Source organism: Mesocricetus auratus, unplaced genomic scaffold (genome assembly GCF_017639785.1).
Source record: "Mesocricetus auratus isolate SY011 unplaced genomic scaffold, BCM_Maur_2.0 Super-Scaffold_100694, whole genome shotgun sequence".
In the NCBI taxonomy this organism is placed as follows: Eukaryota; Metazoa; Chordata; class Mammalia; order Rodentia; family Cricetidae; genus Mesocricetus; species Mesocricetus auratus.
Genome location: NW_024429268.1, coordinates 4,289,082 through 4,312,158, shown reverse-complemented (window position 1 = coordinate 4,312,158; position 23,077 = coordinate 4,289,082). Strand labels below are relative to the sequence as shown.

The 23,077-nt window shown below is 43.8% G+C and overlaps 1 protein-coding gene and 1 long non-coding RNA gene across 2 annotated transcripts; one reads left to right on the top strand and one right to left on the bottom strand.

Moving 5' to 3' along the window:
* The first annotated feature begins 911 nt into the window (after positions 1 to 911).
* Positions 912 to 1,844, top strand: LOC121137768 (olfactory receptor-like protein OLF3). The gene has a single exon (XM_040740456.1). It carries the CDS (start codon positions 912 to 914, stop codon positions 1,842 to 1,844), a length of 933 nt encoding a protein of 310 aa, XP_040596390.1.
* A 17,691-nt stretch (positions 1,845 to 19,535) lies between these two features.
* Positions 19,536 to 22,524, bottom strand: LOC121137745. Its single transcript, XR_005875054.1, has 3 exons — positions 22,489 to 22,524; positions 20,824 to 20,960; positions 19,536 to 19,642 (listed from the first exon to the last, which is right to left on the bottom strand). It is a non-coding gene; the product is annotated as an uncharacterized LOC121137745 (long non-coding RNA).
* Between the last annotated feature and the right edge of the window lie 553 nt (positions 22,525 to 23,077).

Sequence of the window (23,077 nt, the reverse complement as noted above, 5' to 3'; positions counted from 1 at the left end):
CCATGACAACCCTCTGTAGTCACATTGTGACTGGTAGAAGCCATTGGGATATCCACCCTAGTCCTCTGTTACAGGACTCCCTTCAAGGTCATGGGACATTCTTGGTGAATGGATACCTTTCTCCCTTTTGTAAAATCAGGAAGGAAATTTCATTGTGGAATTAAAAGTTGGTAGCAGTGTCAGGTAATGCTTCCTTATTGTTTTGACTGGCATTTTATTAATAATCGTGATGCTGATTTTTCCCATTCCTGTTGGCCATTTGCCTGTGTCCTGAGAAAAGTACATTGGGTTCTCAGTAATCATTTGATGATAAGCTCCGGTTGCTTTGTGTTTCCTTTGCTTTTGAGTCGCAGAAGTTCCCCAAGGACACTCTGCACACTAACTCCTCATCTGGAAGAATTTGTAGGTGGTCTTGCCCATTCTTTTCTGCAGGTTGATTTTGCATTTTGCTTGTTTTCTCCTTTCATGTACAGAAACTGAACAAGCTGCTAAAAATAAACCATCTAAAAAGTGACACTGTTGTATTTTTGTTGTTTGGATTTCTTAGGTAGGATCTCACATTATAACCCAGGATGCCTGGAACTCATCCAACAACATAGACTGGCACGTAAGTCATGACAATCCTTCTGCCACAGTCCCCAAAGTGCTGAAATTACAAGCAGGAGCCACCACAGCTGGTAAGCAATATCACTATTACATATACTCTGTGGTTAGAGCTGTGTCTTCTACGCTTCTCTCTTTGCTGGTAAGAACAGATCCCCTGTCCAGTGGAAATTAATGGTGTCATCACTGGGAAAATACTATTACTCAGTTAGAGTCATCTATTGGGGTCTTTGGTGTGGATGGCCTTAGAATTCAGAAGCTTTGGTCAGCAGCACGGTTGGAAAAATACCCTCCGAGTCCTGAAATTCATGGGCCAGGAATCTGCCAACCAGACATGGATCAGTGAGTTTATCCTGTTGGGGTTTTCCAATGATTGGGGCACTCAGGTCTTCCTCTTTGCCCTGATCCTTGCCATGTACTTGGTAACCGTTGCAGGGAATTCCCTGATTCTTCTCCTCATCAGGCTGGACAGCAGGCTTCACACCCCCATGTACTTCTTCCTCAGTGTTCTGTCCGTAGTGGACCTTTGCTATGGGAGTAGTATTGCCCCGCAGATGCTGGCCCACTTGGTTTCAGCCCGGAAGCTCATGCCTTTTCCCAGCTGTGTGCTCCAGCTCTGCGTCTCCTTGGCACTGGGTGGCTCTGAGTTCTTCCTTCTGGGAGCCATGTCCTATGATCGCTACGTGGCAGTACGCCACCCACTGCACTACACCGTTATCATGGATGGAGGACTGTGCCGGGGGCTGGCTGCCAGTTGCTTGGTGGCTGGTTTCTTGAATTCACTGATGGAGACGGTGATCACCTTCCGTCTTCCTCTGTGCCACGACGTCATTAATCACTTCGCCTGTGAGACCCTCGCAGTTCTCCGGCTGGCCTGTGTAGACATTTCTTTCAACAAGGTCATGGTGGCCGTCTCAGGGTTCCTGGTGATCATGCTTCCCTGTGGCCTGGTTCTATTCTCTTACGCTAGTATAGTCATCTCCATTCTGCGCATTCACTCTCCCCGGGGACGTCGCAAAGCCTTTGGGATGTGTGCTTCTCACCTCACTGTGGTTTGCATGTGCTTTGGGGCCACAATCTTCACCTACCTAGGGCCACGCTCTGCCTCTTCTGAAGACAAGGAGAAGGTGGTTGCTCTGTTCTATGCTGTGGTGGCACCCATGTTGAACCCCGTGATCTACAGCTTGAGGAATAAAGAGGTCATGGCTGCTCTTAGGAAACTTGCCGAGAAATTAAGGTGAGAGAAGGAAGATCTTTAGATGTTTGGACCATCTATGGTCAGAACCAAACCAGCGATCAGAGAAATGTTGGTAGAGTTCCTACCCTTCATCAAGGAAAAATTGATCACTGTAGTCATATCATCATGGTCAAAGACCTTTCTATGCATGTCTAAGGAACTTAATCACAGAGAAACACTGAATATCTGCCCGTCAATAACCTATGACATACCCCCTGAGATCCTGTTCTCTCTGCCTTACAATGACTTGGAGACTCCATCTTCAATGACAATGGATTTTGTCATTCTAACAGTGACAAGGGAATGAGCCTCAGCTTCTCCAAACACAGTGGGTGGCAAATCCTTGTTCTGCCTTTCATTAGCTGTGCTCTCTGGTAAGTTACTGAACTATTTTATGCCAGGAATACTCTGTTTGGCTAAATGCTGAAATATACTTAGCTTCCAGAGTGGCTGCAAACACTGGGGCAATTTATGTTAAATGCCCTCCCACCGGCAATTACAGGAAAAGTTCACTGTTCTCCCTCCTTTAAGTGACCCAAACCAAACTGACAGCTAATTCAAAGACATAAGCACTAACACAGAACGAATCACTCTGTTTCGCCTTTGAAGTATGGATGCAAGCAGCTGGATTTTTTTGAGATATAGACCCAGCTCTGATCATTCTTGCCAAAGAAGAAAATTTTATATCAGTTATAAATTGTGTGAATGTATGACTTTTCTGTTTTCATATCTTCAGTTCTTGTGAGAATGAAGTGTGTTCCCTAGAGTTTTTAATTGGGATTCTTTCTCAGGTAGCCTAAGAAAATTTCTGAGAGAAGCACATTATATCAAAGAATTTATGCTGACTTAATGTTCTATAAGATTTATATCTGAGGGGGCTGGAGACATGGCTCAGAAGGTCTCTTGCAGAGGTCTGGAGTTCAATTCTCAGCACCTAAGATGCCTTCAAACTTCCTGTAACTCCAGTTCTAAGACATCCAACAGCCCATTCTGGGCTCATATGCACAACTCCTCTGCCACCACACATACACATAAACAAAGATAAAAATAAAATCTTCTAACAAATTGATGTGTATGTATGTCTGTGTGTTTATATACATATGGGTCCTTAAGTGTGTTCAGGTTAAGGAGTATGGATAAGGGCCGTGAAAGAAATTATGAAATTTTGTAACATTAACTTATTTATAATGTAACCTTGAGTGATTTGAAAGTTCTAGAAATATATAGAAAGGTACATTTTACTTTTGCATCAATTTAGGGAAGTCACTTGGAGTTCACGCTGAGCTGACTGATAGAACCAGGCCTTCTTTTAATTCAACTTCAAACTTCCTCCTTTATTCTTAAATATTCTCTACTCAATATTTTACCTTGTTTTAGTATAATTGATATGTTCATATTGTATATGCACATTTTAAATTTATATCTACATTAATTCCTACATAAAATTGTAGATATTTTGGGGTTATTATCTATTCCTTTTCTTATTCTAACATTCTCTCTCTCTCTCTCTCTCTCTCTCTCTCTCTCTCTCTCTCTCTGTGTGTGTGTGTGTCTGTGTGTGTATGTGTGCGCGATCCAGGGGCAAGTTTCAGGAAGATTTTTTCTTCCACAATGTGGGTTCTAGGGATTGAATTCAGGTCATCAGACTTGACAACACTGGCCCTAGTCCATTGAGCTATTTTGCAAGTCCTATATATGCTTTCCAATGGAAAAAAGTACCTGATTGCTCTTTTGGAAGATGAAGGCCATGGTCTTGCAATGGAAAGGGTTTCATCTTACAAACATAGTGTATATACAAAAATGCTGTGTGTAATGATGAGCTGATAAACACTACTGTCTAAAATATAAGAACTCTGGCATTTTGTCACTACTCAAAGGCTTTTAATGTAATACTTTTATAATATAAAAGCATTGAAACTTTAAGGATCTAGGTAAGATTACGTTCTACTCTCTCAATGTTTCTCAGAGCAGGCTGATGACTCAGCACATGTAGGAGCTTGCCACCAAGCCTTATGACACTGATTGTCAGAGCCTCATGGTAGAAGGAGAAAGCACACTCCATCAATTACCTCTACATGAATACCCATAGTAGCACAGGCACTCACACATGTGCACATATATATGTACACACATGCTAAATGCATATTTAAACAGTTTTTCATATTGTAGTCAGTGAGGTTTTGTTTTAAAAAAAGACAAATTTGGGGGGAAAGCAGTGGAGATCGATGTGGGAGGGGTCAGAGTAGTTAACATAATCAAAATGCAGGTTATGTGAGCATGAAGAATTCTATTAATTGCCATTCTGGGCTTTTGTGACTTTCTCAATTACATAAAAACACAGAGACTACAGTCTCTGTTTTCTAGATCTGTCATTTTATTATGTTATTGCTAACAGGAAGATGGAAGCTTCATGCACAAGAACTATCACTTCATATTCAAGAGGATTGTTTCAAGCACTGCTCTGTTTGTTTATATATATATATTATTTTTAAATTTAAATTTAAATTAGAAACAAGGTTGTTTCACATGTCAATTCCGTTTCCCGTTTCCCACCACAACCACCCCCCAAAATCCCCTCATTTCCCCAGGGAGGGTCAGGCCCTCCATGCGGGAGTCCATAGTCTGTCATTTCATCCAGGCAAGGCCTGGACCCTCCCCGAAGTGTTCAGGGTAAGAGTACATCAATCATTGTTGGATGGGAGTCCAAAGTCCATTTGTATACAAGGGATAAATACTGATCTACTACCCAAGGCTCAATAGATTAACTAGGTGTCCTCACTGACACCCACATTCGGGGGTCTTGATCAGTCCCATGCTGGATTCCCAGGAATCAGTCTGGGATTCAAGAGCTAACACCTGTCAGGTCATCGGTTTCTGGGGGTTAAACCAGCCCAATCTTAATCCCTTCGGTCATCCGGCCTCCCTCTCGGTCACTGGATTTCTTGAGTTCAGCTCAGTGCTTAGCCGTGGGAGTCTGCCTCTGCTTCCATCACCCACTGAATGAAGGTTCTGCTTCCCAGACTCTCTGGCCATGGAATTGTAGGCTGGCACTCCCCAGATCTATGTCTAAAATCCATATATGAGAGAGTACATGCCATGTTTCTCTTTTTGTGGCTGGGTTTCCTGGCTCAGGATGGTTTATTCTAGTGCCATCCATTTGCCTGCAAATTTCAGGATTCCATTGTTTTTTTCTGCTGAATAGTACTCCATTGTGTAAATGTAGCACATTTTCTCTATCCACTCTTCAGTTGAGGGGCATCTAGGTTGCTTCCAAGTTCTGGCTATTACAAATAATGCTGCTATGAGCATAGTGGAACAGACATCCTTGTTGTATGAATGGGCATCTTTTGGATATATGCCTAAAAGTGGAGTTCCTGGGTCTTGTGGTAGGTTTATTCCCATTTTCTGAGGAATCTCCATAATTATTTTCAAAATGGCTCTACAAGTTGACACTCCCACCAGCAGTGGAGGAGTGTTCCCCTTTCACCAGATCCTCTCCAGCATAAATTGTCATTGGTGTTTTTGATTTTACCCATTCTGAAAGGAGTGAGATGGCATCTCAGAGTTGTTTTGATTTGCATTTCCTGGAGGGCTAAGGATGTTGAGTGCCTCTCAGCCATTTTAGACTCCTCTGTTGAAAATTCTCTATTTAGTTCTGTAGCCCACTTTTTAATTGGATCCTTTGGTGTTTTGGAGACTTGCTTCTTGAGTTCTTTGTAAATTTTGGAGATCAGCCCTCTGTCATATATGGAATTAGTGAATATTTTTCCCATTCTGTGGGCTGCCTTTTTGTCTTGCTGACTGTGTCCTTTGCCTTACAGAAGTTTCTCAGTTTCATGAGGTCCCATTTATTAATTGTTGATCTCATTGCCTGTCTCCTGTACCAATTCATTCAAGGGTACCACCCACTTTCTCTTCTAAGAGGTTCAGTGTGGCTAGGTTTATGTTGAGGTCTTTGATCTATTTGGATTTAAGTTTTGTGCATGGCAATAGACATGGATCAGTCAGCATTCTTCTACATGCCAACATCCAGTTATGCCAGCACCGTTTGTTGAAAATGCTTTCTTTGTTCCATTGTATATTTTTAGCTTTTTTTGTCAAAGATGAGATGTTTATACATGTGTAGGTTGATATTAGGGTTTTCAATTTGATTCCATTTGTCTGTCTATTTTTGTGCCAATACCAAGCTGTTTTCAGGACTATAGCTCTATAATAGAGCTTGAAGTCAGGGATGGTGATGCCTCCAGACGTTGCCTTGTTGAACAGGGTTGTTTTGGCTATGCTGGGTCTTTTGTTTTTCCATACAAAATTGATTATTGTTCTTTCAAGATCTGTGAAGAATTGTGCTAGTATTTCAATGGGGATTGCATTGAATCTGTAGATTGCTTTTGGCAGGATTGCCATTTTTACTACATTGATCCTACCTATCCAAGAGCATGGGAGATCTTTCCATTTTTTGAGTGCTTCTTTAATTTCTTTCTTTAAAGACTCAAAGTTCTTGCCATACAGGTCTTTCACTTGTTTGGTTAGCGTTATCCCAAGGTATTTTATGTTGTTTGTGGCAATTGCAAAGGGTGATGTTTCTGTTTTCTTTTTCAGCCATTTTGTCATCTGTATATAGTAGGACTACTGATTTTCTTGGGTTGATCTTGTAGCCTGCCACTTTGCTGAAGGTGTTAATCAGCTCTAAGAGTTCCCTGGTAGAGTTCTTTGGGTCACTTACGTAAACTATCATATTATCTGCAAATAGTGAATGTTTGACTTCTTCCTTCCCAATTTGTATTGATTTAATCTTAGCAAGTAATAGCTATCCAGGAAGTCGTCCATTTCCTTTAAATTTCCAATTCTGTAGAATATAGGTTTTCAAAGTATGACCTGATGAGTCTCTGAATTTCCTCAGAGTCCATTGTTATGTCCCCATTTTCATTTCTGATTTTCTTAATTTGCATGTTCACGCTCTACTGTTTGGTAAGTTTGGACAAAGGTTTGTCTATCTTGCTGATTTTCTCAAAGAACCAACTCTTCCTTGCATTGATTCTTTGTATTGTTTTCATAGTTTCTACTTTATTGTTTTCAGCCCTCAATTTGATTATTTCCTTGCGTCTACTCCTTCTGGGGGAGTTTGCTTCTTTGTGTTCTAGAGTTTTCAGCTGTGCTGTTAATTCTCTAGTATAACTATTCTCCAGTTTCTTCATGTGGGCACTTAGTGCTATGAACTTCCCACATAGCACTGCTTTCAAAGTGTCCCATAGGTTTGGGTATGTTGTGTCTTCTTTCTCATTGAATTCTAGGAAGTCTTTAATTTCTTTTTTTATTTCTTCTTTGACCCAGGAATGGTGCAGTTGTGCATTATTCAATTTGCATGCGTTTGCAGGGTTTCTGCAATTTGTGTTGTTGTTGAATTCTAATTTTAACTCATGGTGGTCTGATAAGATGCATGTTGTTATTCCAATATTTTGTAGCTGCTGAGGTTTGATGTGTTGGCAAGTATGTGGTCGATTTTTGAGAAGGTTCCTTGTGGAGATGAGAAGAAGGTATATTCTTTTTTATGTGGATGAAATGCTCTATAGACGTCTGTTAATCCCATTTGGGTCATTACTTCTAATAGACCCTTTGCTTCTTTGTTGAGTTTCTGTCTGGTATTTCTGTCTAGTTGTGAGAGTGTGGTGTTGAAATCTCCCACTATAAGTGTGTGGGCTTTATATGTGACTTAAGTTTTAGTGATGTTTCTTTTATAAACTTGGATGTCTTTGTATTGGGGGCATAGATGTTCAGGATAGACACTTCATCTTGGTGGATTTTCCTGTGATGAGTATGTAATGACCTCCTTCATCTCTTTTGATTTATTTTATTTTAAAGCCTAATTTGTTAGATGTTAGGATTGTTACCCCTGCTTGTTTCTTGGGTCCATTTGATTGGAAAATCTTTTCCCAAGCTTTAACTCTCAGATAATATCTGTCTTTGAGGGTGAGGTGTGTTTCTTGTATGCAGCAGAAGGATGGGTTATGTCTTTGAATCCATTCTGATAGCCTGTGTCTTTTTATGGGTGAGTTAAGGCCATTAATGTTGACGAATATTAATGACCATTTATTGCTCATTCTTCTTTGATTTGTAATGGTTGTTGTTGGTAGAATTATGTGTGGAATTACCCCCCCCTTTGTTCTTTTGGCTTTTGGTAAAGTGGTATTATCTAATGCCTATGTTTTTCTGTTTGTAGTTAACTTCCTTGGGTTGGAGTTTTTCTTCCAGAACTTTCTGTAGGGCTCAGTTAGTGGATACATATTGCTTGAATCTAGTTTTGTCATGGAATATCTTGTTTTCTGCATCTATAGTGATTGAGATCTTTGTCAGGTATAGTAGTCTGGGCTGGCATCCATGGTCTCTTAGTGTTGGTGTAGAATATCTATCCAGGACCTTCTGGCTTTCAGAGTTTCCATGGCCTTAACTCACCCATAAAAAGACACAGGCTAACAGAATGGATTCGAAGACAGAACCCATCCTTCTGCTGCATACAAGAAACACATCTCACCCTCAAAGACAGATGTAATTCTGATAGGTTTGCCTTTATATGTTACTTGGCCTTTTTCCTTAGCTGCTCTTAATATTCTTTCTTTATTCTGTATATTTGGGGTCTTGATTATTATGTGGTAAGGGGACTTTTTTGTGATCCATTCTATTTCTTGTTCTGTAAGCTTCTTGTACCTTCATTGGCATGTCTTTCTTTAGGTTGGGAAAGTTTTCTTATATGATTTTGTTGAATATGTTTTCTGCCCCTTTGAGGTGGTTTTCTTCACCTTCTACTATACCTATTATTCTTAGGTGTCCCATATTTCCTGTATGTTTCATGCTAAGGATTTGTTGGACTAAAGGATTTTCTTTGGTTGATGAATCCATGTCTCCTGGTGTATCGTCAACACCTGAGATTCTCTCTTCCATATCTTCTATTCTGTTGGTAATGCTTGTATCGGTAGTAACTGACCATTTGCCCAGCTTTTCTATTTCCAGCCTTTCTTCAGATTGTGTGTGGTTTTTTTTTTAATTTTCTCTATTTCAGTTTTCAACGCTTGCACTGTTTGAATTGTTTCTTGCAATTTTTGGTTTATCTTTTCGACCATTTGTTTCATTTTATGAATTTTTTCGTTTGTACTTTCTTCCATTTCTTGCATTTTTTAGTTTGCTTTTCTTCCATTTCTTGCATTTTTTGCTTTGTTTTTTGTTCCATTTCTTGCATTTTTGCTTTGTTTTTCTTCCCTTTATTTGAGGGATTTTCCTATATCCTCTTTTAGGGCCACTATTATTTTCATGAAGTTGTGTTTCAGGTCATTCTCTTCTGCTTCATTTGCATTGGAATGTTGGAGTCTTGCTGGTGTGGAGTCTCTAGAATCTGGCAGTGTCATATTTGTTTTTCTGTTGCTGAGTGTGTTTTTGTATTGTCTCTTTCCCATCTCTTCTTCTAGTGGGTGCAGAAAGAGCCCCTTACTGGTCTGGTGGTTAGGGGACCAGAGGTCCATTTTAGTGGTTGCTAGCAAATCCAATACTCTGATGTTCTTCTATTCCTCGTCCTAGTTCTGGACCCTTGGGTGGAGAAGAAGACCAGAAATCTGGGGTGCTTAGCCTCCCACGTAGTCCCCTGGTCCCTTTGCTGGAAGTGAATACTCCCTCCTGGATGGGAAGCTCTGTGGAAGTCCCCAGTCACTGGAAGGCATGCCAGGCATGTGGGGCCTTCTTTACCTGGATCTGCTTGTTTCCTGTTCTCTTGGTGGAAGAGAAGACCTGGAATCTGGGGTGCTTGGCTCCAGCTGGGATTGGAATCTCTTTGCAGTTCCCAGGCATCCCAGGCACTGGAATGCAGGCCTGAATGCAGGGCCTGTTTTACCTGGTCCTGCAGACCAGCTGATCCCCTGGTCTCCATGGTAGAAGAGAAGACCTGGGATCTGGTGTGTTTGGCTCCCTCCGGGATGGGAAGCTCTGTGGCCTTCCCCAGTCACTGGAAGCGCTTGTACTGTTTTGTTCACACAATTATCAAAGTACTACAAAACCAAGATGATTTCATTGTTACTCTTATTAGGAACTATTGTACACACTGCGTTTATCTTCTCTTTCATGTTCTCAAAAGTTCCTCCCTGGGCCAGTACTGTATTGGACTCCAAATAAAAAATGAATCCTGATGAATTCTTCTGGCTTTGTTTCCTAGACATTGTAGTTTTCTCAATGTCAAAAAAAATACACAAGAAAGTATCTTTGTTCAAGTTCTGGAAATCCTGCTAATTTAAAAGTGGGTAACAGAAGTCTGTAGTTGGAAGTAACAAATGCAAAACCCTGGTTGTTTAAAATTCTGTTCACTGGCTCTTGATTTCTTTTCCTTCTCTGGCATCAACTTCTTGTCAGGATGTATCATATCATTGCAGACACTCATGTCTTTTTCCAGAGAAATTCTAGCCCAAGCTCCCTGCAGTCGCCAAGTTCCCCAGTTCAGGGCTTTGAGTCCTGGACACTCCTGGTTCTGGGATGAGGAAAAGAAGAACCTCCCCCTGCTCTTTGTCCTGGTCCTCATCCTCATCATCTGGAGCCGCTGCCATCTCTGGGGCGCTCCTCCCCGAGCTTGCCCAAGGCCCGCTGCCATCTTGCCCCCACCACAGCTGCTGCCTTCCCCCAGCTTCCCTCAGTTGCCAGGGTTTGCGCAGTCCGGGCTGGGGCTGCAGTACCCACGGACTCACAGTGATCCTTGCCCCCAACTCCGCCGCTCACCTGTAGATTATATATGATCTTCAATAACACCATTCAATAAAGTTCCTACATTCCGTTACTCTGATAAAGTCTAGCACAGGATTATGGTTATCTGTAAATCTGACCAGGTCATGGGAAGAAGGGCCTGTTGCTTGTATTATATAGAATATAAGCCCTAGGTTCCTAAAAAGGACAAAATGTTTTATTGAATGGCTTGTTGTTGCCATCACAGGAATAATCGCCATCACAACAACCACTGACAGCTTGATGGCATTACACACATCTGGACTTAAGAACTAAAGTGAAATAAGATAGCTCAGCAGAGGAAAATGATGCAAATGTAGTTAATTCAAGTTTTACCAAGTGCGCACCTTCCTGAGGAACTGAAGACTTAAAGAAGCAGTTAGCATCAATACATATATACACTGGCTTGCATACAAAGTAGTGATCTGTAGGCTTTCTGTTGTTTGGCAAACACCAAGAGCAACAGTAACTTGGGAGGGAAAGGTTATTTGACTTCCTCCTCCAGAAAATAGTCTATCACTGAGGTAACTCAAGTCAGGAACCTGTTAGTAAGAGGTGCAGCAGAGACCATGGAGACACCTTGATTGCTGGCTTGCTCTCTGACTTCTGTTCTGCTGGCTATCTTATACAGACAAGGCTTACCTGCCTAGGGATGTTGCCCCAAAGTGGGCTTGGCCCCCATGCATGCGTAGACATATAGAGGATTCCCACAGATACTCCCACCAGCCATTCTGATCAAGGCGGTTCTTCAGTTGAGGGTGCCTCTTCCTAAGGAACTCTTGGTTGAATCAAATTGACAACAGAAACCAACCAGCACATTTTCTAGACTGTTTCACAGTAACTATTAAAAACAATATTTCAATTTCTCAAATATTTTGGACTGATTAGCTTAAGCAGAATGCTTTTCAAGTCAGAGGTAAAATTATGGTCATGTCATATTGGTTTTTGTATACATACCAGATGCTGACAGACAGGCTCTAATGGCTGCCTAATGAATCCTTCTCCTGAAAGCCAAGCAGTTTCCACCATCTTGTTTTCAACAAAAAGGAAGGAAAGCAGTTGTATTCACTAATGAACCATTACAAATTAATGATAGACCTCCATACTGTCTAGGGCATTTTATCTAAACTTAAAGGGGTGCAAATAACTGGCATCACTATAGCAAGACTGTTCCCATTCCTGCGGATTTACTTATGTGGAAAAATTGCTCAGTGCCAGCATTGGTCAGACCAAGAGGAAAAAACAGGAATAGCATTAATACCAAACATTGTCTCTTTCTAGAACAGTATGACATTGTCTCTCTCATCTGCATCTCTACTCTCTCTCTCTCTATCTCTCTCTCTCCCTCTCTCTCTCTCTCTGTGTGTGTGTGTGTGTGTGTTTGTGTGTGTGTGTTGCAGCCATTGAGGTACAATTCCAAATTATTTTACAAATGTCCTCATATTTTGTCGTTTTGATCAATTGTGTATTAACTAAAATGAGGAAAATTTCACAGTTAAAGACATAAGATCACAGAAAATGTTTAATCTTATAATTTATTGTAGAATTGTATAGTAAGGTAAGCAGACTTTCAAATATAAAACCCATTATAACCAGATAAAATCCTGTGGGGAATTAAATGGACAATCAAAGGGAAAAGGGCAGGAGTTGTTGCAAGACCTAGGTTCAACTTTCTTTACTAGGGTTGGGGGAGGTCTAAGGAAGGGGTAGAGAAAAAGAGAAACCATAAAAAAATCCTATTATAAGAAGGCATGCTCACTTTTTAAATTCCAGATTTCAATTTTTATGCATTTGTGTTATCTGGAAAATACATCTAAAAATCCTCTTTATATTTAAAAATATTAATATATACAGCATGCTTTAGAAATTAAATACTTTGAAAATGCTCTTGGTGAATCATTTTAGATTTAACAATTGCTTTAGTAAATGCCCAAGGGCTTTAAAGATCACAGGTTTGAAGAAACCACTTTGAGCCCACATGTCAGAGCATTTTCTGAAAAAGGTTTAGGGCAGTAGAACTCTAGAAAACAACCCAAATATATCCTCCTGCCTTGGTCATCTGTGTGCTGGGATTACAATGGTGTGTCACCGTCTTCGCTCCGTAAACCATTTTTTGACTTTGTCTATAGAGTGATAGGATGAGATAAAACCCACATCAATTGTCCCTTTGAAATAAACCATGACCCTGGGGACACTATCTCTCTGTGTGTGATCCAGGTACCACCATTACTATCAGAAGATGGGATCAGTCAGAAAAACTTAAGTCTAAAGGCTGTAATAAAAAATGTTCTTCCAGTACCTCAGGTACCCCCAGCATGGCCACCAGTGGCTCAAGTTCCCATGGCACATCTCTAAAATATGGATCTCTACATGTGTTTAGACTCCATGCATGGAATCTCACTGGTGGTCCATTAATCTTCATGTGGACACTGCTGGAAAACGTTTTTCAGATGCCTTGTGTCCTATGATCCACACTGAAACTATTCCTCCCCCGCATCCCAGACCTTTACCGGTAACTCTCTTAAAATAGGTGCTAATATGATTTGGGCACTGGAAGAGTTTGGCAGCTGCACTTCCAATATAGAAATTTTATCTCTGTGATTTCATGACTGGGTGAGGGTTCCTGGCTACTACAACCCTTGGTTAAGTTTTCGTTGGAAGAACCCAACTAAAGGTGCGTTGATCTTCATGAGGCCTGAGCATACAAATACATTCCATACACTTGGAGACAACAGGGGAGAATGAGATATGCTAGGTATCTACATCACAGCCTGTTCTTAAATTCAATCCAAAGATTGAAACCCATCAGTCAAAACTAGAGGGAAAGGGCCAAATACGGATTTATGGATTAAACAAGGAAGAAGATTGTGGTAGTTTAAATGTTATTAGTCCCCATAATTTCATAGGGAGTGCTATTATGAGGAGGTGTGGCTTTGTTGGAGTGGATATGGCCTTGTTGGAAGAAGTGTCGCTGTGGAGGTGGGCTTTGAGGTTTCCTATGCTCAGGATCCCACCCAGTGTCAGTGGACTTCCTGTTTCCTGAGAGACATAGGACTCTCAGCAACTCCCCTAGCACCACATCTGCCTGCATGCTGCCATGTTCCCTGCCATGACGTTAATGGACTGAACCTCTGAACCTCTAAGCAAGTCACGCCAATTAAATGTTTTCATTTATAAAAATTGCCATAGTCATGGTGTCTCTTAACAGCAACAGAAACACTAAGACAAATACATTTTATGTTTATTGAAGACTATATACATAATGGTAGGTCAGGGAATACTGGACAAAGAATAATGTAAGAGGACAAGGCTTCAGAACTGTGTTAGGTACATAAGATAAAGGCAGAGATCTATAGAAATCAGGGTATAAGTCATGCTTCTTCTAGGTAAACTCTGGTGACACTAAAGAAACATAAGCAACTAGGTCTAGTTGCCACCAGAGTGTGGATTTCAGCGTATTCTACTACACATATGCATTAAAATTGTGTCTGTACTCCTGGGTCATCACATTAAGTGATGTCTTTAACCAGATCAAATTGAAGGTCAAAGTCAACGGAGTGGCCAAGTTGAGGGTCAAGGTCAACAGAGTGGCTAGGTAACATATGTCAGGATATGAAGGTTTGGACCACAGTCTTGAAGCTTGTGCTGGTCCTTGTGCTGGTTCCAATTTCCTGAGTTGTTGGCGTTGTTAACACACATGAGATCATCTTTTCCTGGATCTCTTGCAGACCAGATAGCAGTTGGGCACACAATGACTCCTGGGTGCGGCCCACACACCCATCATGCCAGTGTCTGCCCAGATTGTTTCTCTCATGTGGCCCAGATATCCTGAAGGCCATAGCTTGTGGCCCTGGGTCCTCCAAGGTAACAAATCTCCTGGGTGTGATGAAGAGAGAATGAGGACTACAACTTTCAATGTTAAATTTGACCCAGGCTTCTTGGTGGTAAGTTAGCCCCCAGATCACACTAATTTTGATTGGCGTTCATTCATCAGCTTCAGAAGCCTCGGTTATGAATCCAAGATTTTTGATGAATGGAATGGTGGGGGCGGGGATCAGGTGAATCACAATAAGACCCTGTGCCATCTAATTCTTCTTGATATTAAGGAGAGTGGTTCCTTGTTCCATTTAATGTCATTACATAGTCCTTGCTCCCTTGCTGTGAGTGTATCACTGGGTCCTATGGAGAGAGGGTACGGCCCACATACCCTTACATTTAAGCTAGACCCAGGTAGTAGAAGGTACTCAGAGCATGTCATTCTTCAGACAACACACTCATGGTGTTAAAGTGTGTTCAACCTTATTGGAGCAATAGGTGTGGCCTAGGTCAGACTGCAAGTCAGCTTTATATCCTTGCTCTCTGAAAGTCCTCATACAGGAAGACCTGGGCACAGAGGATTTCCTGGGTGCGGCCCACACACCCTTGATCCCAAGCTGTGTTGTTATTTGATGTTTACGTGTGGCCCAAGTTACTAGAGAACAATGATATCTTAATATACCTGATGTGAGAATGGTTGTTGCCTGTGTTGGAAGAATTGCAGGTACATTACCACAAACTATACTGGTACTACAAAGAAGATTCTAGATTAGCGTTGACAGTTCATGGTCTATGATGTGATGTCAATCATCAGTGCAAGAATGCTTGTGGTTGAGTCCAAATTTCTAAGTGAAATATCATGGATTTTGTCACAAATGAGGCTATTATTTGTCCAACAAATTAAATTGACGTGAGAGAATGCCTGGCCTCAGACCAGATTCTCGTCATGGGTATGTCCATTTCCTTTAGTCATTTACATGAAGTTTTGTCCCTTTAAAGCCTAGCTCCTTTGTGGTGGGATCTTGTCCTCGGTTGACTAGAGGGTATGCCCCACACACTAATTTTAGTTCAGGCTACTTAGGGTTCAAGGAGGTGCTGGGTTTCCTTTGATGTCAGTTTATGGCCTTGAACCTGTGTCAATAATCATGTCATAATCAAGTTCCCTTTCTTGGAGGGAAAAATGTATCCAGGTTTCAGTTAATCACATCAACTTCCCGGTTTGCCCAAGATTCTTGGTGAGCAGTCTACGGCTAGAGTTGAGTATGAGAAATTTAAAAAAGTCAGTCAAGATAATGTGCAGGTGCAGGGTAACACCCTTTGTGATAAGGTGCATCCATGTTACTGGATTATTTAGGTGAGCCCTTGCCACTTTATGGCAATGTTGTCATCCTTGTTCACATTTTGAGGATGTTGGATTGAATGAAGTGTGTGTGTCAGAGTAACACATCTGGTACTAAGAATGTCGCTTATATCAATCAGCATAGCTAGTATGGAGGGTTAGTCCAAGGCTATCAGTGACAAGCTGGGATGTGTGGGCACTGATGGCTTGGTTGGTTGGAAAATAAGAACTGACATTAAGGCCTTGAACAGAGAACCTCATGGTACAAACTGTAACCACGGTGTTGTTTCACTTTAGTTTTTGCCCTAGGCAAACATATTTGGTTGGGTTCAGTCCTCTTTGGGAGAGGATTAATCTGAGCTAATATCACATTCAATTTTGTGCCCAGACTTTGTCAGTGTCTTTGCTTAGCCCAGGCCTATTCCATTTGAGGGACTGCCCGGGGTTCACATCTCTTCTTGCTTTTTGCCTAGGTTCGTGGACTGTCGCAAGCCACATATGTTTGCTGTGGGCCGGGGCTTCAGGTCCCCATATTTTATCTTTTTCGTCCTAGGCTTACTTAGGGTCTGAAATTCTATCTTGGTTTCTATCAGAGTTCTTTTCCTTCAGGGAACACCCAAGCCCTCATCTCTTCTTACTTTGGGACTGGGCATCTTCAGGGTCAGGATGAGCCCAATGAGCACTCATTTACTTGATTTTGCCCTGGCTGATTTCTTTAGAGGAAGTGTCAGAGGGTCTGATAATGTCACATTTTCAGCTGGGGTTTTCTAGGATCAGTGATTTGCCCAAGCCCACTTCTCTTCTCACTTTGTGCCTGGGAACACTCATTTTCACGTTTGGGATCAGGCCTCTTTCATTTGGAGGGTCAGACCCAAATATCACCCATTTTTGGGCTTCTTTAGGTTCAGGGATTCACCAAGGCCCAAATCTCTCCTTGTTTTCAACCTGGGTTTTTCTGGTTCATGAATTGGCCCAGGCCCACACCTCTTCTTGCTTTGGGCCAGGGCCTTTTCAGGGTCAGGACTGGCCTGGGCACACTCATTTTCTTGGTCTGGCCCTGGCCTCTTTCATTTGATTGGCCCAGGACTAATTCTCTGGATAATTGGGCCCAGGCTTCTTCAGGGTCAGGGGTTAGCCCAGGCCCATGTCTCTTCTTGCTTTGGGCCCGGGCCTTTTCAGGGTCAGGACTGGCCTGGGCACACTCATTTTCTTGGTCTGGCCCAGGCCTCTTTCATTTGATTGGCCCAGGCCTACTTCTCTGGATAATAGGGCCCAGGCTTCTTCAGGGTCAGGGGTTGGCCCAACCCACATCTCTTTTTGCTTTGGGCCCAGGCCTTTTCAGGGTCAGGACTGGCCTGGGCACACTCATTTTCTTGATCTGGCCCAGGCCTCTTTCATTTGATTGGCCCAGGCCTACTTCTCTGGATAATTGGGCCCAGACTTCTTGAGGTTCAGGGGCTAGCCCAGGCCCACGTCTCTTCTTGCTTTGGGCCCGGGCCTTTTCAGGGTCAGGACTGGCCTGGGCACACTCATTTTCTTGGTCTGGCCCAGGCCTCTTTCATTTGATTGGCCCAGGGCTACTTCTCTGGATAATTGGGCCCAGACTTCTTGAGGTTCAGGGGCTAGCCCAGGCCCACGTCTCTTCTTGCTTTGGGCCCGGGCCTTTTCAGGGTCAGGACTGGCCTGGGCACACTCATTTTCTTGGTCTGGCCCTGGCCTCTTTCATTTGATTGGCCCAGGACTAATTCTCTGGATAATTGGGCCCAGGCTTCTTCAGGGTCAGGGGTTGGCCCAGGCCCACATCTCTTCTTGCTTTGGGCCCGGGCCTTTTCAGGGTCAGGACTGGCCTGGGCACACTCATTTTCTTGATCTGGCCCAGGCCTCTTTCATTTGATTGGCCCAGGCCTACTTCTCTGGATAATTGGGCCCAGACTTCTTGAGGTTCAGGGGCTAGCCCAGGCCCACGTCTCTTCTTGCTTTGGGCCCGGGCCTTTTCAGGGTCAGGACTGGCCTGGGCACACTCATTTTCTTGGTCTGGCCCAGGCCTCTTTCATTTGATTGGCCCAGGCCTACTTCTCTGGATAATTGGGCCCAGGCTTCTTCAGGGTCAGGGGTTAGCCCAGGCCCACATCTCTTCTTGCTTTGGGCCCGGGCCTTTTCGGGGTCAGGACTGGCCTGGGCACACTCATTTTCTTGGTCTGGCCCAGGCCTCTTTCATTTGATTGGCCCAGGCCTACTTCTCTGGATAATTGGACCCAGACTTCTTGAGGTTCAGGGGCTAGCCCAGGCCCATGTCTCTTCTTGCTTTGTGCCCGGGCCTTTTCAGGGTCAGGACTGGCCTGGGCACACTCATTTTCTTGGTCTGGCCCAGGCCTCTTTCATTTGATTGGCCCAGGCCTACTTCTCTGGATAATTGGGCCCAGGCTTCTTCAGGGTCAGGGATTAGCCCAGGCCCATGTCTCTTCTTGCTTTGGGCCCGGGCCTTTTCAGGGTCAGGACTGGCCTGGGCACACTCATTTTCTTGGTCTGGCCCAGGCCTCTTTCATTTGATTGGCCCAGGCCTACTTCTCTGGATAATTGGGCCCAGGCTTCTTCAGGGTCAGGGGTTGGCCCAGGCCCAAGTCTCTTCTTGCTTTGGGCCCGGGCCTTTTCAGGGTCAGGACTGGCCTAGGCACACTCATTTTCTTGGTCTGGCCCTGGCCTCTTTCATTTGATTGGCCCAGGCCTACTTCTCTGGATAATTGGGCCCAGGCTTCTTCAGGGTCAGGGGTTAGCCCAGGCCTACATCTCTTCTTGCTTTGGGCCCGGGCCTTTTCAGGGTCAGGACTGGCCTGGGCACACTCATTTTCTTGGTCTGGCCCAGGCCTCTTTCATTTGATTGGCCCAGGCCTACTTCTCTGGATAATTGGGTCCAGGCTTCTTGAGGTTCAGGGATTGGCCCAGGCCCATGTCTCTTCTTGCTTTGGGCCCGGGCCTTTTCAGGGTCAGGATTGGCCTGGGCACACTCATTTTCTTGGTCTGGCTCAGGCCTCTTTCATTTGATTGGCCCAGGCCTACTTCTCTGGATAATTGTGCCCAGGCTACTTCAGGGTCAGAGGTTAGCCCAGGCCCATGTCTCTTCTTGCTTTGGGCCCGGGCCTTTTCAGGGTCAGGACTGGCCTGGGCACACTCATTTTCTTGGTCTGGCCCAGGCCTCTTTCATTTGATTGGCCCAGGCCTACTTCTCTGGATAATTGGGTCCAGGCTTCTTGAGGTTCAGGGATTGGCCCAGGCCCATGTCTCTTCTTGCTTTGGGCCCGGGCCTTTTCAGGGTCAGGATTGGCCTGGGCACACTCATTTTCTTGGTCTGGCCCAGGCCTCTTTCATTTGATTGGCCCAGGACTAATTCTCTGGATAATTGGGCCCAGGCTTCTTCAGGGTCAGGGGTTGGCCCAGGCCCACATCTCTTCTTGCTTTGGGCCCGGGCCTTTTCAGGGTCAGGACTGGCCTGGGCACACTCATTTTCTTGGTCTGGCCCAGGCCTCTTTCATTTGATTGGCCCAGGCCTACTTCTCTGGATAATTGGGCCCAGGCTTCTTCAGGGTCAGGGGTTAGCCCAGGCCCATGTCTCTTCTTGCTTTGGGCCCGGGCCTTTTCAGGGTCTGGACTGGCCTGGGCACACTCATTTTCTTGATCTGGCCCAGGCCTCTTTCATTTGATTGGCCCAGGCCCACTTTTAGTCTCTAATTAGGCCTGGGCTTTTTTTGAGTCAGAGTTTACTTGGGTCCCCACATCTTCTGATTTGGGGTCTAGGCTTTTTCAAGGTTATGGTACCTGTTTATGTTTAGGGTAGAGATAGTGGATCCTTTTCAGCCTATGCTTGCCAAATTCTTTGACTTGGTCTATTGTCAGCATTTCTGAAAATATAAAATAGAAAAGTCAGGTGGACATTTATATTGGAAATTCAAGCGTCTTAAATTTTCTCAGAGCATCACTGACCCATCCTCTCGGAAACATGCACAGACACAGACACAAAGAGCTCACAGTTCACATGAAATAATTATACATTATACAAAGATGAAATATGTAGGAGAGAAAGCTGGTTGTGTAAGTCCTTCTTGTTGCACTGCTGACTGTCCTTGGTGGAGGGGATATCCATGAGCTCATATGGAAAGACTATTCCTTCGACGTTGTGAGATACACATAGGGGAGTCCCACCGAGACACCATGTTATATTTCCTTTCTGTGGTCTGAACCCTTGATGGAATATCACAGTTACAAGAAACAGCACAGGTTAGTCCTCCCAGTATCTAGAGGATGCCTTGCTAAGGCATAGAAGTATCTACAGATCATCACAAGATCTCTTTGCTGTGTGGGGATGGCGTCCTCTCTCTGTATGTCATACATGCCATGTTCAGTGAGGGTATTTCTGTGGTGTTTGTTATTGCAACCCTTCTCAAGGTCATATTTGTCTTATCCATCAAAAACCCCTCAGACACCTAATCTCCCTTTGTCACCCATTTCAAGAGAGCACCCTGCCAATACACTGGTGTGAAATCACTTCTTCCCCACAGAAATTTCTGCAATCACTTACCTGAAATTGATCATTGCCCACCTTCTCCTGAGCTAAACCCTGGTCCACTGTAATGGGCTCTGCTGCCCTCAGATCTGGGTCACACCCGGAACTATGACAGTGACCCTCATGTGATGTCACAGAGGCCAGGTCTCACTTTGTGTGAATACTCAAAGGCTGTCGTGCTCACAGATGTCCCTGAAGTCCTCCCTTAAGATCATTTCTTGGGAACAAGCTCATATCCTGTCTTCCCTCTCCAGGGAATTTCACCCCTGGGCCCAGCTTGTTCAGTGGGGAAGGGACATACTCATCCCTAATGTACAAAGTTCACCTATTGGTGTCTCATTTCTGTTCCTCAGTTTATCAACAAGTTTCTCTTGTCAAGAGATTTTAAGTGTGCCATCTGCAGGATTTTGGGTATCAAGCTGATGGATAATGTTGGGGTGCCACCTCTCCCATCACCACCATTAAACATAGCTTGCAGGAGGATTGTCCAGAAAGCAGTTTGTGATGAAATTGCCTTACCTGGTCCTGCCATGATATAGTCAATGACTTCTGAGAATGTCACTCTGGACATTTGTATAACAGCAGAGATTCTTCCTGTTGTCATTTGGAAACTGGAGTTCCAAGGCACGTGCTGGCTCTGCCTCAGCAGCTGTCACCTTTTCTCACAAATACAGGTGGAGGTTAGTGGAAGAAAATTGACAAAATCCCCTCAGACATACACACAGATTCACCCACAATTATATGAACACAGGTCTCAAAAGTAAAGGCTTAAGTTTGAAAATAAAACGGATAGAGTATGGCATCAGTGACTGTGGCCATTCTGGGAAGGGCCTATGAGCTGAATGTAAAGATGATTGCCAGGAAGGTTCATGTCTAGAGAAGCCCAAGAGAAGCACTCCTACCTGTGAAGCATGTGCTCCCTGTGGGGATGTCACAAACGGGTGGGTGGTGCCAGTAATTTTCATTAACATTCTGGAGGCTCAAGCCTTACATCATAGACTATGCACTAAGTTGATACTTTCTTCAGAGGCCTCTCCTCATTAAATTTTAATATACAATTTAAATTTAAATGTGGATAGGTTAGGGAGATGGCTGTAGTTATGTTTCATATTGTGTCCCTGACTTCAGCCATGCTGGGCCCAACCCATATTTACAAAAGACCAGGATTCTGCTGTCTAGAAGCAAAGTCCCTTCAGACCCCTGCAGTAATGAATTTGACACATTCCCTACCTGCCCTGTCACTGTGGGCTGCCATAGCTGATGGTTGTCCCTGGCTTGGGCACAATAGCAGAGTTTATTCTGCACCAGCATGGAGACTGAAGTCTTCTCATATGATACAGACTGGGTGTGGACATCCCATGGCCTCTTTCTCCAGTGAGTTGTGGGTGTTGTCTTCCTGAGTCCTTGTTATACTAGTTCTTTGTCACACATCTTAGATACTTACTGCAGCTTTTTCTACAGCTATAGCACAGGTCCTGTTAAAGAACCACATTGTGCCTCATATCCTTTATCATCCCTGCTCCCAGTATAGCACAGTGAGGTTAAATTATGCCTTCATCCCAGGATTCCTGTGTATATTTCTTCCTCCACAGAGCCTAAACCTTTTTCTAAACACATCCAAGTGAAAACCTGTATAAGCACAGAATTAGAAGGACAGTACTGCCATGGTGCTTCCTGTGATAGTGACATTGGTGTCTATTCCCATATTATGCCCCCTGTCTATCTGAGTACAAATGAAAACATGGTTACCACCAGGGACTAGAGCTCTCAGGGAAGATCAGATATCCGTGCCAGGATGCTTTGCCCACACTCCCTGATCACCTATGTTCGATGGTCAAATGTGGGCATACATACAGGAACCCTCTGTCTTTCTCAGCTAGGTCAGAGGCTGGACTCCTGGTGCAGATCCACCTGTGTGGCTTCATCCCAAGGCCTCTCTCTCTGTGAGTGGAGGGGTTTCTCTCCATGTGGTCTTGAGGGGCCATTCCCACTGCTATGAGGCTTCTGACTCCTGCTGTTTCTATTTCTTAGGATGAGCTGTCCTCAGGCTGGGACATTTCAAATACCTTGCTATGTTTCATTGTCCCTATTTAAGATCTCAATGAAGAAGTGCCTCAAACTGAGTGAGTCACTCAGGTTATTAATTTCAGGTAGTATCCATCCCAGAAAACATCCCAAACTTACCCAGTCACATGCACTTGCTGTGATTCTAGCCCTCCTTCTGGACTCTGGCTTGTCCTCAGGTAAGACCCTGGCATTACTAGGGCAGGGTTCAATTGTGAGGTCACAGAGGCCTTACCTACCTCATTCTGAGAATCACAGGTCATCCTGATCTCAGTTCTCTCCCAGTCTGACCCATCCTTGTTCTTTGCCAACCTATGCAAACATCTTTAGAAGCACTTATCTTAGGGAAAGCAGCTAGAAGTGTCTCAGGGATATTTCCGTGAGGATCCATTACATTTCTCTCCTGTTATTCCTCCATCTTCCCACAGGTACTATCACCCTTGAGAGGAGGAACGCAGTTGATAATGCTGCTTCCTCAGCTCAATTGTCTGAACTCACATCTGCCTCATCATCTCAGATTCTCCATAGTTACCATGGTTTACTTCTGGCACTCAAGTTCCATCTTCTGCCCCTTCTACCTGGTTCCAACAGTAACTATATCTTATTTTCTACCTAACTCTCTGCATCAGTGATCTTGAGTTTGGTTGTGGATTATTAGCTAGTGCTTGCCTGGCATTCCCTTGGCCCTGGGTTTTAGAATAAACAGCAC

Bases quoted from the DNA above. Each gene is read 5' to 3' on its own strand.
- LOC121137768 (XM_040740456.1), top strand. From the start codon at position 912: ATGGGCCAGGAATCTGCCAACCAGACATGGATCAGTGAGTTTATCCTG.